Source organism: Alligator mississippiensis, chromosome 15 (genome assembly GCF_030867095.1).
Source record: "Alligator mississippiensis isolate rAllMis1 chromosome 15, rAllMis1, whole genome shotgun sequence".
Taxonomy (NCBI): Eukaryota; Metazoa; Chordata; order Crocodylia; family Alligatoridae; genus Alligator; species Alligator mississippiensis.
In genome coordinates this window covers 27,888,747-27,905,134 of record NC_081838.1, presented here as the reverse complement: position 1 = coordinate 27,905,134, position 16,388 = coordinate 27,888,747, and the positions used below count along the sequence as shown (strand labels likewise).

The window sequence follows — 16,388 nt, the reverse complement described above, 5'->3', positions numbered from 1 at the left end:
AGGGCCAGGCCAGGGCATCCGTGATCCAGTCTGAACTCTGGCCAGCAAAAAGGATTTGTTTTGACTTTTGAGCATTTGAACCATTCAATTTGGAGCTGGCTCAGAGTGTATAGAAGTTATTGATGGATCTGCCCAGTTCCCTAATTATTTTGACCTTGATCTGTTCTAACAGCATTGGGGGCTTTCTGTCCTTAAAGAAAATAGGCAGCATGCACAGGTCTTGTACTCCTCACACTGCACCCATCACCAGGGATCCTGGTTTTCCCTGATTAAAGAAAATCACAAGTTCTCTGATAAACCCCCCCCAAACCGTGATAAAAATAAAAGGCCCCTCACTCCCCCCCACAGCCCCGGCCCTGCTGGTGGCCCCTCACCCCACACCCACAGCTCCCTGCCAGAAGAGACCCCAGCTGCCAGGGTTACAGGGCCAGGGACCCAGGTCCACATCCCTCTGCACCTAGTAGGAGGCTGGGGCTGCTGCAAGAGGCAGGAGAGACCCATGCCCCCTGATCTGTGCATGGGGCAGAGGTAGCAACGGGCTGCCCGCTGCAGGCTTGCACTCCTGCCCTGCTGCCCTCCATCCCGCTTCTGCAGAGTGCAGCTGTGCAGGAAAACTGCTCATGGCTGGGAGCTCCGCACTGACCTGGTGAACCCTCCTCAGCATGTGGGGCTGCAGTGAGCAGCACAACCCTGTGCCACTTCCCCCACAGCCCCTGTGCACGGAGATCCCTGCATGCCTCTGCTGTTCCCTGCTGCTGGGCTGAGACCCCAGAGGAGGGCAGCAGGGTGGGACCCCTGCCCCATGCACATATCCGGGGGGCCCGGGTCCACCCTAGCCCCCGACAGTGCATGCTGCAGCAGGGAGCCACCCTCCCAACAAGCTGCCTGCAGCCCTATCCCTTCACCACAGGGCCCTGCAGTGCTGCATTGTGGCCCTGGGGTCCAAGCCCCATATACCATCCGATTGGGAAGGAGGCCCAGCCCTGCTCAGCTACCCCCACTCCTTCTATGGGGGCCTCAATCTGCCCAGCGTATCTGCTGGAGCTGCTCTCCAGGCTGCCTGGGGCCATGCGCGTGTACACATGCACATGGCACCCCCCTGCCCCACCGCTCTCCTCCTGCTCCCTCCCAGCCCCTTGCAGGCTGGAACTCTGCCACCCTGCAGGGAGCTCATTGCAAAACTGCAATATCAGAGGGTAAACTGCTAAAATGAGAAATCCACATTTTATTCTGGTAAGCGGGAAAATCCACGTTTTACTTCGTTTTCCCTTGAGAAAGGGAAAACAGGGATCCCTGGTGATTGATTAGGAACAGTCAGCATGGATTCACCAAGGGCAAGTTACGCCTGATCAACCTGAGTGCCCGATGGCTCTGTGGATTCAAGACGACTGGTGGATGGGGTGTACCTTGATTTAAGCAAGGGTTTTGATATGGTCTCCCACAATCTCTCAGGCAACGAGGCAGTGGGCAGCTTCTCCGTGTGGCTCCGCTCTTCCCTGCTGCTTGGATCAAGGCTGCCAGGCTGTAGAGGTCCCAGGGCAAGCAGGGTAGGAGCCCACGCTCGCAGCCTGCACCTGCCCCACGCACAGATCTGGGGGGCGCAGGCCCCCCTTCCCTCTGGGAGTATGTGCAGCAGCAGAGACTTGGCCCTCCCCCTCATGAGCCACCCGTGGCCCTGTCCAGCTCCGTTACGGACCTGCAGCTGTGCACTGTGGCCCCAGGCCCTAAGCCTTGTCTGGCTGGGCAGCAGCCCCAGCCCTCCCTAGCTCCCTCCAGGTGCCTCATCCCTCCCCCTCCACTTAGCTCGGGCTACCTGGGGCCAAGTGCATGTCCATGCACATAGTACCCACTGTCTCACTGCCTTCCTCCCACCTCCCTGCAGGCTGGAGCTCTGCAGCCTGCAGGGAGCTCATTGCAAAATGTAAAAAATCTGCAGTAAAATGAGAAATCCGCAATTGCCTCTGGTAAAATCCGCGGTTTACTCCGTTTTTCTGTGGGAAATGGAAAACCCGGATCCCTGGTCATCAATGACCTCCAAGGTAGCATAGAGTGCACCCTCAGAAAGTTTACAGATGACACCAAGCTGGGAGAGTAGTAGATATGCTGGAGGGTAGGGCTAGGATTCAGAGTGACCTAGACAAATAGGAGGATTGGGCTGAAAGGAATCTTATGAGGTTCAACAAGGACAAGTGCAAAGTTCTGTACTTACGATGGAGCAATCCCATGCACCGGGACAGGCTGGGGGCTCGGGACAGGATGGGGGCAGCAGCTCTGCAGAAAAGGACCTTGGGGTTACTGTGGACAATAAGCTGAATGAGCCAGCAGTATGTCCTTGTTGCAAAGAAAGCTAACAGCATCCTGGGCTGCACTGGTAGGGGCGCTGCCAGTTGATCAAGGGAAGTGATTATTCTACTCTAATTCACCACTAATGAGGCCACATCTGGAGTCCTGTGTTTGGTTTTGGGCCCCCCACTCCAGAAAGGATGTGGACAAATTGGAGAGCCCAGTGGAGAGCAGCAGGAATGGTGAGGTGGCTGGGGGACATGGCTTACAAGGAAAGATTGAGAACTGGGTTTATTTAGTCTAAAGAAGAGGAGACTGAGGGGGAACTTAATAGCAGGTTTCAGCTACCTGAAGGGGGTTCAAGAGGATGGAGCTGGACTGTTCTCAGTGGGGGCAGATGACAGGACAAGGAGCAATGGGCTCAAGTTTCAGCAAGGGAAGTTTAGGTTAGAAGTTAGGAAGAATTTTCTCACTAGGAGGGTAGTTAAACACTGTAACAGGTTTCCCTAGAGAGGGGATGGAAACTCCATCCATGGGGGTTTTCAAAACCTTAAAAACAAAGCTTCAGCTGGGATGATCTATTGGGAATAGTCCTGCTTTGAGCAGGGGGCTGGACTAGATGACCTTCTGTGCATCGAGTGTGACCAGCTCCTGCTCCTGAGGTTGTGAACTGGATTGAAGTGAATCATCTGGAAATGCAAGGGGCTGGGAAATCACAGAGATATGCCCTGGAAAGACTTCTGGCCTGGTCTGTTCCCAGTCCACAGCCCATTCTGGAGGGACATAGAGACCAACCACAGGGATATTATGTTATGGGGCTTGATTAGCAAGTACTCTGTTAGAGAAGGGGATGAAGGGAAGGAGGGCGGGGGGCAGCTGGCACCTGGTGCTGCAGAGTTCTGATGTGGGGCCGAGAAGCAAAACTGCCAAACTGGGCTCACAGGTAACAGTAGCAGCTTCCTGCAGATCCCAGCGTGCATGTACAGGCCTAGGAGAAAGGTGATGTGGTCAAGAGGAAAGGCAAGGTCAAGGTGGAAGGTAGAGAATGCTTTCCTAGCCATAAATGTCCTCCTTCCTGCAACTCTAGAGCCTCACATACCAGAACCCTAAGAGCAGGAGGAAGGACAAAGCAGTGAGTCAGCTAAAGAAAGTCCCTGGATATCATTTGGGGCCAGCTGTCTTGGGGAGAGCATCCTATTGTGATGGCACTTCTTGTCCCCCTTTGAGTGCACTGACTGCTTTTAGAGAATGACGGGGATGGCACACGCTTCAAGGCTGAAAGAAATATAATCTCCTTACAGTTTTCCCCAGCATCTGTGCTGGCCTCTGCTTGAGGTGTTTCGTTTTAACCCCTCCCCATCTGTGTCCTTCAGGTTCTGCAGGGCCCTAGATGGGCTGAACGATGGGTGAACTCTTGCTGCATTGAACCAGCATGAGGCTGCTTGCCTGGATGCAGACACTGGTGGGTGCTGAGCAGGTATACATCAACAAGCCTTCCCTGCATTGCTGGCAGAATTAGGGATGTTCCTGGATGGGATGCACTGGTGCTGGGCCAGTTTTGGAGTGTGGGGGAAGTACTTCACACACTCTGAGCGCTGATGTGGTTTCTTCTGTGTGGGTGAGCTGGTGCCAGGCAAGGAGGGAATACTGGGTAATCCCACACCTTGAGCACAAATGTTGCTTCTCCCTTGTGTGGATGAGCCAGTGTTTGGGCAGGTTGGAGGATTGAGTGAAGCTCTTCCCACTCTGAGAACTGGTACAGCTACTCCCCCGTGTGGATAAGCTGGTGCCGGGCCAGGCTGGAGGAGCAGGTGAAGCTCTTCCCACACTCCAAGCACTTATATGGCTTCTCCCCTGTGTGGATACGCTGGTGCCGGACCAGGTGGGAGGACCGGTTGAAACTCTTCCCACAGTCTGAGCAGTGATATGGCTTCTCCCCTGTGTGGATAACCTGGTGCTGGGTTAGGTGGGAGGATTGGGTGAAGCTCTTCCCACACTCTGAGCACCGATGTGGCTTCTCCCCTGTATGGATGAGCTGGTGCCAGGACAGGTGGGAGAATCGGGTGAAGCTCTTCCCACACTCTGAGCACCGATGTGGCTTTTCCCCTGTGTGGATAACCTGGTGCTGGGTCAGGTGGGAGGATTGGGCGAAGCTCTTCCCACACTCTGAGCACTGATGTGTTTTCTCCCTTGTGTGGATGCGTTGGTGCCGGGACAGGTGAGAAGATCGGGTGAAGCTCTTCCCACACTCTGAGCACTGATATGGCTTCTCCCCTGTGTGGATATGCTGGTGCCGAGCCAGGCTGAAGGAATGAATGAAGCACTTCCCACACTCTGAGCACCTATGTGGCTTCTCCCCTACGTGAATAAGCTGGTGCTGGGTCAGGTGGGAGGACTGGGCGAAACTCTTCCCACACTCTAAGCACTGATGTGGCTTCTCCCCTGTGTGTATAAATTGGTGCCAGGACAGGTGGGAAGATCGGGTGAAACTCTTCCCACACTCTGAGCATCGATGTGGCTTCTCCCCTCTGTGGATAAGCTGGTGCCGGGCCAGGTGGCAAGAACGGTTAAAACTCTTCCCACACTCTGAGCACAGATGCTGCTTCTCCTCCATGTGGATAATCTGGTGCCGGGCCAGGTGGGAAGATCGGGTAAAACTCTTCCCACAATCTGAGCACAGATGCGGCTTCTCCTCCACGTGGATAAGCTGGTGCCGGGCCAGGTGGGAGGATCGAATGAAACTCTTCCCACACTCTGGGCACTTATACGGCTTCTCCCCTGTGTGGATACGCTGGTGCTGGGTCAGGTGGGAGAACTGGGCGAAACTCTTCCCACACTCTGAGCACTGATGTGGCTTCTCCCCCGTGTGGGTAAGCCGGTGCCAGACCAGGTGGGAGGAGCGGGTGAAGCTCTTCCCACACTCTGAGCACTGATGTGGCTTCTCCCCTGTGTGAATAAGCTGGTGCCGGGACAGGTGGGAGGATAGGGTGAAGCTCTTCCCGCACTCTGAGCACTGATGTGGCTTCTCTCCTGTGTGGATGCGTTGGTGCCGAGCCAGGCTGAAAGAATAAGTGAAGCTCTTCCCACACTCTGAGCATTGATGTGGCTTCTCCCCTACATGAATAAGTTGGTGCTGGGTCAGGTGGGAGGCCTGGGCAAAGCTCTTCCCACACTCTGAGCACTGATGCGGTTTCTCCCCTGTGTGGATAAGCTGGTGCCAGGACAGGTGGGAAAATCGGGAGAAACTCTTCCCGCACTCTGAGCACTGATGTGGCTTCTCCCCTGTGTGGATACGCTGGTGCCGGGCCATGCTGAAGGAATGAGTGAAGGTCTTCCCACACTCTGAGCACTGATGTGGTTTCTCTCCTGTGTGGATACGCTGGTGCCGAGCCATGCTGAAGGAATGAGTGAAGCTCTTCCCACACTCTGAGCACTGATGTGGCTTCTCCCCTGTGTGGATGATCTGGTGTCGGGAAAGGTGGGAGGATCGTGTGAAGTTCTTTCCACACTCCGAGCACCGATGTGGCTTGTTCCTTGTATGCATGCTTCTGTGCCTGGGCAAATTAGAGAGCTTTCTAAAGCTCTTCCTACACTTGGTGCCATGGTGTGGCTGCTCCTCGGTCTGCACACACTGGTGCTGGGACAGGTCTTGCCAGCAGATGAAGTTCTTCTTGCACTCAGTGCAATGGTGCGTCTTCCTCCTCAGATGGATGTGCCGATGCTGAGACAGGGAGAAGAAATGGGTGAATGTCTTATCACACTTGACACAGCAGTACTGATACTTCCCCCTGTGCACATGTAGGTGCTTGACCAAGTCAGAGGGGCACATAAAGCTATTTCCCCATTTGGTGAAAGGGTGAAGGAGCACTCCAGAATGGATCTAGCAGTAAGCAACAAGGGGTTAAGAAGCAGGTGAAGCTCTTCCCACACTTGTTGCATACGTGGGGCTTCTCCCCAGTGTGCCTTATCTTGTGAAGAGCCAGGAGTGATGGGCACTTAAAGGTTTTTCTGACCTTGGGCCAGGGGTGGGCTCTGCCCTTGTGCTTGGCAGTGAGCTCCTGCTTCCGAGGCTTTCCCCACTGACTTGGCTTGGATGCAGTGCTTCTTTCCCATGGCTCTTTAAGGCTTCTCAGCTCCAAAAACATCTTCCCTGCACCCAGTGCTCTTTCTGGGCTCTGCCCCCTTCTCTAGTCTCACCCTCAACTGGAGCTGGTACCTGGTTTATTACTACATTCTCCTTCTGCTTTTGGGGCCTCCCCTGACTCTTGTGCCATGGCTCCTTCTCAGGTCTCAGGGAGTCCATCTTGCCCAAACTCCCTGGGGAAGTCTGCGCTGGCTCCAGGTCTGGAGACCTTTTTGCAGGAGTCTGCTCCTCAGCTCCGCTCAGCAGCCAGGCACGTCCTGCATGGGGAAGAGAAACTCCAGATTAGTCCGTATGCTGCTTGAAAAGGTCAAACTCTGCAATTCGTTCTGCTGGGACTTGCCTCAGACCAGGCATTCACCTCAGCACTTGTTACGTGAAGAAAACAAGGTCTTCCTGCCAAATCTCCAGATGCTTGGGGTGAGGGAGGGGCAGGTCCCTGTGCTGGGGTAATGTTGCCTACTCAGTGGAGTTGAGCCAGACTCTCAGTTTCTGGCCTAGCTGTCCATACCATCACCTCAGGCCCTGCTGGGACCAGCACATGTGGGACATGTGCGTTAGGGCAGTGCCTGAATAGCTTCATGCTCTAATGGGCTAAGCATGATGGAAGTACTTAGAGCTGCGGAGCTCTCTTCTGAGAGGAGCAAGTCTGTGCTTCCTGACTGCTTCCAGGGAAAGGTCTTGTGCAGGGAATGAGTCCATGGACCTTTCCTCTGCTGACAAGGAATAAGCATAGGGACAAAGGCCTTGGCACGACCTGAACCTAGACTCTATGCTGAGTCTCAGGCTTCGTGACACTCCATGCCCCACAGAGGAAACAGGAAGGGGGAAATTCTGATGCAAACCATGGTGTTTTAACTTCCTAATGCAACATAAAATCTTGTGAATCCCATCCATGCCATGGAGCCATTTCATGCAGCCTGAGACCATGATGAAACTCCTTCTGTGTTGTAGGGCAACTTGACCAGGAGAAGCCAGGGAGAGCCTCAGCTTCTTTCTTGTCCAACAGGAATGGCTACACAGAGCCTCTGTATAGCATACTGATTTCCATGGGGAACTACAAATCCCATTATGCTCTGGGAGATGGTGTTAGAGGGTTCTAGCTACCTTGGGGGGGGAATTAACTCTTACATTGCTGAGCCAAGATAGAAATTTAAGATTACGGTATCCTAGGAAAACCAGATCTGGGCTGAAAAATCAAGGCACCAAACCTGATTTTCCCCTAACATCTGTCATTAGAGGGAGAAAAAGGGAACAGCTGCTTGTCTACACATGGTTGAATTTCAAGAAACTGGGAACAATGCCTGCCTGGACACATTACAACATAATGTACTCTGTTTGAGGTCAGCACCCTGCAATGGCAGCACAGGGCAGGCCAGCAGTTCCCAGGTCCCCCTGGCACTCTGGCCAAGGAGCACTACTGAGAATAGTTAGGTGGAGGGGACAGCCACAACTCACCTGGCAGCAGGTCCTCTGACCTTGAGATTTCCCCACTGTCCTCATCATCACAGACCCAAAGCTCCACCTGTCCACACTGGATGCGGCAGATTAAGTCAGGTGTGGGACCTCGATGTCCTGTTTGGGACAGTGATTAAAGAGCATTTGTGATTTGGTACTGGATGCAGAATAACCAACTGGGATTTGGAGAATAGATCCAATGAATTCAAGGTTTCTACTAGAGCCTGGATGGACACTGGAAGATGGGCATTTAGGGTGAAGAGAAGGCACTGCAGGGAGAAGCATTCAATACATGATGGCCCTTGTCACCCAGGTAATGGAGGAACTGTCATAGGAAACAAAGCACCAACCACTCCATTGTATAGAAAGGGCATAAAATTGACAGAGTCACCAGGGACAGGCATGGAGATGCAATGATCTATGCTCTATTAGGGAGCAGAAAGATAAAGCTTTTACTGTTTTCAAGGTACGAAATTGAAGAGGCAGTGGACACACTTATGGATGTATAACATTTCTCTTATCAGTTGAATTCCAGGCAAAGGAATGGAAATGAGCTCATTCTCACGGAAGGTTTAAAGCGAGGACTTGTGGCAGTTAAAAGCATCTACGTCAGGTGGCTAACAATGAGACTTTTTCTGGGAGAGAGGGTAATTCAGCATCACCAAGGCACAGGAAACGATATATAACTATGTATAACTGTAGTTGCAGTCGAAGCAATCATCTCATCCCATCCCATCCAATGAGACGATCATCCCAGAAGGGGAGATGTGTCCAGAGGCTGGCAAATACTGCAAGATTTAAAACAAAGTTCCTGGGACTCACGCACATGGACAAAAGAAGGCAGAAGGAGCCATGTTTCACAGCATGTGAAAGGCCATGATGTCTATACAGGCTTTGCTGGGCTACAGAAATCATTTCAGCACTTCCCTAAGGCAGTGTTTCTCAACCTGTACATCATGACCCAAAAGCGGGTAGCAAGAATATTTGAGAGGGTCATGAACAGTCACAGAAAAATGCGCAAAAGCATGCGTTTCCCCTTGCAGGCTGGCAGCCTTCCAGGGGCCCTGGCAGGGCCCAGGGGCTACGAGTCAGGAGTGAGGGGCACTGGCAAGTTGCACTGTGCAAATTGCACAATGATGAATGTCACTTGGGAGTAATTTAATGTTTTCCTCTTGATGTTGATTTCTGTCTTTAAAATTAAGACTGTTGAGCTGCTTTAACTTATAGTGTATAATAATACTTGTGGGCATTTTTACACGTGTGCCTGACACAGCACTGGGTGCTTTTAAATTAGCGAGCCAGGCTAATTAAAAGTGCCTGTGCAGCATCTGTATCAGCACCACAGAGTGTCCCCACACTAAGAAAATGGCAAAATGCTTTGAACTGAAGCACAGCAAATGTATTTCCAAGTACACAGCTGCCATTTTCTCAGCGTGGAGACGCTCTGTGCCGCTGATGCATGTGACACGTGAGGCTGCCAGAGCACATCAATTTATGTGCTTCAGCAGACTTGATTAATGGAGTCTGCTCCAACGCACTGGATTCCCAGTGCATCAGAGCAGGCTCCCCACAAATGTTTAAGTGCCCTAGGTGTTTTTTAATTAAACTATTTACTGGGTTGGGACTAGCCACTAAGGTTTACAAATGGGTCCTGGTACAAAAAAGGTTGAGAACCACTGGCCTAAGGAAATCCTTTTGGAAAAATGGAGGGCAAAGAAAGCATCAGAAAAGCAAACTGACCTAGTAAAAGGTAAGTACTTCAACCCTATGCACAAGCCAGAAGAAGCCCCTGTATTAGAGATGCTCTGGAAAGGAAAACTATTTTTCACTAGGCCCTGCATTAAGCCCACTTCTTTTTACCACAGTGATGGGTGTCAGATCTGCAGAAGGATTTTAGGAAGAGGACAGGAAAAGTTTTGAGACTGGCAGAGTGAACTCCAGAGTACTGGTTTTAACATAAATATAGCCAAGCCAGAGTCCCTGGTCTATGGAGATTAAGATGTTAGGAAGAAATGTGGACAGAAGTTTCCAGTGACCCCTTGGTGGAAGTACCTGGGTTCCATGCTTACATGTGTCACTAGAGAAGATGAGGAAATGCATCATCCACATGTGGTAGCAGCAGAAGCTGATAAGACTTCTGTTAAATTTTGCTGGGTCATAACCAAGGGAGGAAAAAGGGGATTTAGATATCACAGAACTCAGCATGCTACGATTTTAAAAGGTGTTTGGACAGGACAAGCCAGGCAAAAGAGGGAGGAAATCAGAATTATTCCCCAAAGAAGAGCGGTTAGGGAATTTATGTGCTGAGAAGGCAAAGAGAGATCATGCTGCCCAAAAACTGCTGAATATGGAAACACCAGGAATTACGAGAATGGGGAACACTCAAGTGAAGGCAGCTGAATCAAATGAAGGAGCATAAAGCAATATGAAATGTGAAAGAGGTCTGATCACTGACAGAGCAGTGAAGAGGAAGCTGATTTATACCACCAGCCAGAAGTCTGCAAGAATGAGACCGCTGAAACACAAGGACATGACTACAGAACTTAAAAGAGCTCACATAGCTCCAGGAAGAAGCAAGAACCAGAGCTTTACCCAGGGAAATGAGGGCTTGGTAATTCTTCAGCATCTCGTCCTGGTAAAGCACCTTGTCTTCATCTTCCAACAGCTCCCACTCCTTCCGCGTGAAATATACGGCCACGTCCTCAAACACGTCCCGGAGCTGCAGTGACAAGCGTTACACCATCAGTGTCTCCCGTTTCAGCTGCTTCCAGTCCCCGCAGCCCTATCTGCAATCACTCAGTACTATAACTAACCACAGGCAAATCAGAGTGTAAAATGCCCCATTCTTCAGCTGACATTTGCTGTGGATACTGTGGACGTCGGAGTTCATTTGTTGGCCTTAGCCCAGGTCATCATGTTCTATTTGCTCAGCCCCTTGAGGCAGCCTGGGCACCACTTCTAGAGGCAGGGAGCCCCAGCTACATGCATTCTGATCAGGCCTTCCTGTGCCAGCAGTCTTGGCTACCTGCACTTGGGAGGGAGCTTTTGCTAATGCCATCTTGTCATTCTTCAGGTCTCTCTGCTCCCCTAAAATCTTAATACCACCCCTGACTCTTCTTGGGCTCTGTTCCAGCTGTACTCCAACCCACAACTGAACCTGATTCCCTGCTCACCTCCAAGCTCTCCCCCTGCTTTGGAGGCCTGCCCTGCCCCCTCTTAACTTGGCCTGATTCAGGTGTCAGGGAGCCCCTCTCCTCCAGTCTCCCAGGGGAAGTCCTCTGCAGATCCAGGATTACAGTCTCGTCTCCAGGAGGCTGCTGCTCAGCTCTGCTCAGGGTCCCAGCACCTGCAGGGTGGGGAAGAGAAGGCACAGGTTAGCCCTGGTGCTGCTGGCACGGGGAAGTCCTGCTATTCTCTTGTACTGGCCTGGGCCTAAGGCAGATGGAGGCTTCAGTGTGTGGAAGAGGGTGGAGAAGGAAGATTCAAAATCTCACAGATCCTAATAGGCTTCCAGAGATATGAGGCTGGAGATGAGCCTGAATACAGGCAGTCCTCAGATGTACGATGCAACTGATTCCTGAAAACTCCGTCTTAAGTCGAAATGTCGTAAGTTGGAACCAATTTTCCCATAGGAACAGTGTTATAAATGGGGGACTAGCTCCTTTACCACGCTCAATACAGCTGCATCCAGCTGGTAAGTCTGTTGTGGTGGAAGGGGAGGGGAGGGAAGGGGCGTGGGGGGCAGATTAAGGCCCCTGTGGTGAGGGGGGGACTGGGGCTGGGGCAAGAGCTGCCCAGCCAGGGCTGGGCGGGCGCAGGAGTGAACTGCGGCTCACTGGGGGCACGGGGAGGGAGGGCGCAGCAGCTCCCACCGCTGTGCATCTGGCGGCTCATTCAGCGGTCCCTGCCACTGCTCTTGCCACTGGTCCAGGAGGGCATGGGGGGCATGTGCCCCTGGATCTGCACAGGGCAGGCAGGGCTGGGGCTGCACTGGGATGTGCTCTGGGCTGGCAGTGGCGGTGCTGGGAGTGGGGGCTATACCCACCCACTGCTCGCCCAGCCAGAGTGGGCCAGGCACGGGACAGAGCCGCTGCACTGCTTCTGGACAAGTGAAGCACAGCGGCGATAGCTTCCCCACCCTCCCCATGCCCCTCGGACAAGCCACGGCTTCATCCTGTGCCTGCCCTGCTCCAGCTGTGTGGGCAGTGGGAGGTCATGGGGGGGGGGGCCATGCGCTCCTGGATTGAGGCGGGGTGGGCCGTGGAGCAGAGCCTCTGCTGGGGCTGAAGCCACCCAAAAATTCATCGTAGCCCCCACTGCCCACACAGAGCACAGCCTGGTGCAGCCCTGGCCCTGCCCACCATGACCTGCACAGCTCTGGGGGCACATGCTGCCCCCCAGCAAGCGGTGGGAGCAGCTGCAGGAACTGCTGGATGAGCCGCCATATGAGCAGTGCTCAGCGGCAGAAGCCGCTGCCCCCTCCCTCTCTGCGCCCCCCCCCGATGAGCCGCAGTTCAGTCCTGTGCCTGCCTGGCCCTGGCTTGGCAGCGCTTGCCCCAGCCCCAGTCCCTCCCTCACCGCAGGGGCCTTGATCTGCCCCCCCACGCCCCTACCTTCACCCCTTCCACCACATCAGACTTACCAGCTGGATGCAGCTGTATCCATCATCATAAAGTCGAAACTCAAGTTGGAACATTGAAACAGCATCAATTTATAAACGTTGTAAGTGATGCTCATTGTAACTCGAAAAGTCGTAAGTCGAGGACTGCCTGTAACTGTCCCAGCGTGGGGTGGTGATCACAGCCCCATGTCAGAGCCTGCAGGGACATCGCTCCCTGGGAAAGAAGCTCAATGCATGTTGCGGCTATATCAGCATGCACATGTTAGGAGCAGGGGGAGGTGAAATGCATGGTCAGTCTTCTCCAAGGCATTGGAAATGTTTCCAGGAGAACTGGGAGAACAAGAACCGCTGATGTGTTGGAGCACTGATCCCACCAAAACGTTGTGGCAGAGATTTCTCCACTGGGGGATGCTGCCTCCTGCTGCAGGAAAGGGTCGAGCCAGCGCTCCTTACCTGCTCCTGGGGAAGGGCCTCGTCTGGGGCACCAGCCTGACGAGCTTTTGTCTGCTGACAACTCCCAGGTCTCCCCGGTTTCAAGGGAATCTGCAACAGGACAGAGGCCCGAGTTAACTGTAACTGAACCAGCCAGAGGCCACTGGGGAGTCTCATTTCCCCATCACCTACACCTGCCCTGTATTGGCACAGAGGGCTCACGGGGGCAGGAGAAAGGGGCCAGCGAACACTGACTCTTCAGACATGAATTAGGTCATTGATTGTTACTGTGGCAGCAGGACAAGGCCCAAGTCTCTGCCTGCTGGGTACTCCACACGTGCAGTAAGAAAGATCAGGGACCCCCAGCCTGGGCGCTGCCCACCCACAGAGATCACAGCTCTGTCCCAGCCTGGCCACGGTTACGAATATTGCAGCCCTGTCCCGGGCAGGGGCAGGCATTTGAGCCTGCATGCAGCACACCCACTCAGGCACCCGGACCCACGCCCATGCTTCAGTCCTAACCTGACTTGTGGCAGAGCGGAGGCTCCTCCTCGGGGACACAAGGTGGCTCGTGCTGAGACCCTGGGCTTTCGCTCTGTTCTGCTCCCTCCAGAGGCCTGTTGGCATCACGGGCTGTGGGCAGCTCCGGCCAGGAATCAGCAGGCTCCTGCGATGCCCCCATGGGCTGCACCGTGCCTGGGCACACCTCCCTGACACGCACACTCATTGCGACCTGGGGACGAGACAAACATGTCAGTGGGAAGCTGGGATCTGGGCGATGCAGTTGGGAAGGAAAACTGTGCAAGCACACAGACACGGGAACACTCATCTGGAGCTTCTCCCCCTCCGCCTGCCCCAGCTGAACCCCCTCGGTCTGGGTGCAGGTCTCCAGCCCCCACTCCCAGCTCCGCGTCTCCCGGGGCAGGATGGCCAGGAACTGCTCCAGCACCACCAGCTCCAGCATCTGCTCCTTGCTGCGGCGCTGTGGCTCCAGCCAGCGCTGGGCCAGCTCCCGCAGCCGGCCGCACACCTCCCGCGGCCCCGCGGCAGCCGAGGCCCCGGAAGCGCCGGCGTGTGTCTGCGGGGTGGGGGGTCCCGCGCTGCCGCCGGGGGTCTCCGAGGGATCCTCGGGCTGACAAGGAGGCGGCGCGGCCTGATTCACCTCCTGCCCCCCGCCCGCCCGCCCGCCCGCCCGGCCCGCACCCACCTGCCCGGCCCCGGCGGCCACGCGCGGGCTGGGCACCGGCCGGGCACGAACTCACCGCTGGGCCCGCCACGACCTGCGCCCCGGCCCACGGGGGACACGGCCCCCGGCCCCACGTGTCACCCCCCCCCGCGACACACACCCGCGGAGCCGCCCTCGCCGCCTCCCCCTCCTGTGGGCCGGGCCGACCGACCCTCCCGCGCCGCCACGGCTGGGAAAAGGAACCCCCCCCCCCGCCGCGGGGGCTGCTGGGAGCGGAGCGCAGACCCGCCCCCGTTAACCCTTTGGTGGCGCCGCCGCCGCCGCCGCCGCCGGGGAAGGCCCCGCAGCTCGGCGGGGTGTGGCGGTGCCTGGCCCCGGCCGCGGCGCCGGGATGCAGGTCCCCGCGTGCGCGGACTCCGCTGAACACGGATCTCGGGCTGCTCCGCTCATTCCCTGGTCACCCGCGCCGCAACCTGCCCGCCGCGGCGTGCCCCGGCCGGGTTGGGGCGCGCGCGTTTTGCCGCCGGCTGTGCGGGGCAGTGCGGGGCAGTGCTCCCCGCGGGGCTGGGGGCCGGAGCCGGCGCTGCTGGGCCAGGCCGGTCCGTGGTGCTGGAGGCGGCCCTGCCCCACCTGGAGCCCCCGCCCCGCGGCGGAGCAGCCGGGCAGACGCGGTGCGCGCGCTCCGGCCCGGCCCGGCCCCCAGTGCACTGAGCAGGGACTAGAGGGACTAATGTGTGCGGGGCACCTGGCCGGCTGGCGCGCTGCCAGAGGGCAGGGGCTTCATTGCAGGCCGGCGGGGCGGGGCGGAGACCCGCGGCCCGGAAAGGAGCAGGAGCTGTCGGGGCTGGTCACTGGTCGGGCAGAGCCTGCAGCCCGGCGCTGTGCACACGGGCCTGGGGCGAGGCCAGATCTCAGACTGGGGCTGGACACCCACTGAGTTAACTGGTGCCAACTGCGAGGCGCGGGCATGGCTGCAGGGGAGGTCACCATTACGGTAATTCGTGCCTGTAACGGGGAACCCTAGCCCTGTCACTAAGAGGTGGGGCTGCCCCTTTAAGACCCCAAGCACCAGGAAGGTAGGGGTTAATAGCCCAACCCCCGGGCGGGCAGCTGACGGCAAGGAGGCGGGGCGCTGCGCTCATATAAATCCCAGGGCTGGGCGCATGGAGTTATTTCTGTGGCAGCAGCAAAGCGGGGAGGGCAGACCTGGTAGGAAGCGACCTGGAGCTGCCAGACCTTCCACCCCGTGTCCCGCTGCTAGTAGGAGCGGGGCTGTTGGAGCTCATGGGTACTGGGCTCGCCCAGTGAACTGAGACACCTTTGGTTTCCTGAAAGGGTTAGGGTGTGGCATGTGGAGGGGGGTATATTTGGTCCTGGATGGCAGGAGAACAGGGTTCAGGAGGACCCCACAGCCTGAGAGCGTGTGAGGGCTGCCTTTGGGCCCCAGAACAACCTCCCTTTTCACTAGTCGAGCAATTGCACGTAAGCATAGTAGATGAAGGGGATCCAGGAGTAGTTTGGGCACCGGGGGTGTCGCAGCAGCCTAATGCCGTGACACCCAGCCCTGGAGGAAGTGCAGAGGCAGTCGGTGCGGGCTGACCCTGAGAGCGCTGAGATGAGACTCTTGGCAACAGAAAGAGGCAGAAAAAAGACTATATTGAGAGCCAGGGCTCCTGGGTCCTCTGTCCAGCTTGGGCGTGGGGGGTCAGAGCAGCCGTGCTCGGAGGGAGGGAGAAGGACGGAGAGTGGCCAGATAAGACCACGGGCTCCCGGCAGGCTGGGCTGGGGCTCGGGTGCTCCATGGCAGGGTCAGAGCTGGGCTGGCTCCGCACTGCCAGGGGTGGAGGTTTCACATGCCTGGTGGGCATCTGGAGGTCAAGTGCCAAGCCAGGGCATCCTGGCACTCTCGGGCATGGTTGGAAATACAGCTGTGATTGCTCTGTGCCTCAGTTTGTCCCTGTAAATGCCATTGCGTGCCTCATGCACGTAACCAAGGGTGTGAGGCCAGAGTTTGTTGTGGGTGCCGGCACAGACCTGCACAACAGGGGCCCTGACCCAGCTGGGTCTGTGTAACCCCAGCGCAAGAGGAGTCTGGTCTCAGCTGCAGGCATAATGAGACCTTGGCACCAGCTACAGCTCTCCGGTCTCTAGGTGCTGAGGATTAGAAGGTGGTGCTAGGGCTTTGGGGCATGGGTGGGGCTTTGGGATATTGGAAGATGGGAAGGGGGACTTGTACCCTGTAAGTGCTTCCCCCAAGTAAACAAGGG

General features: G+C 55.9%; 1 protein-coding gene across 2 annotated transcripts in view; it reads right to left on the bottom strand.

Moving 5' to 3' along the window:
- The window catches only part of LOC102574042 (zinc finger protein 420), a 141,085-nt gene extending 126,966 nt beyond the window's left edge, over positions 1 to 14,119 (bottom strand). The window contains exons 1-7 of one of the 2 annotated variants that reach the window (XM_014596378.3): positions 13,458 to 14,119; positions 12,957 to 13,046; positions 11,056 to 11,228; positions 10,475 to 10,601; positions 7,883 to 7,999; positions 6,500 to 6,684; positions 1,961 to 6,004 (exon numbers count right to left, since the gene is read on the bottom strand). In XM_014596378.3, coding sequence (XP_014451864.2) covers positions 4,046 to 6,004; positions 6,500 to 6,684; positions 7,883 to 7,999; positions 10,475 to 10,601; positions 11,056 to 11,228; positions 12,957 to 13,046; positions 13,458 to 13,899 — 3,093 coding nt within the window. In that variant the 5' untranslated portion in view covers positions 13,900 to 14,119 and the 3' untranslated portion in view covers positions 1,961 to 4,045. Of the gene's footprint in view, positions 1 to 1,960; positions 6,005 to 6,499; positions 6,685 to 7,882; positions 8,000 to 10,474; positions 10,602 to 11,055; positions 11,229 to 12,956; positions 13,047 to 13,457 lie in introns of those variants that run through there. The other variant, XM_059718868.1, reaches the window with a different exon arrangement.
- Between the last annotated feature and the right edge of the window lie 2,269 nt (positions 14,120 to 16,388).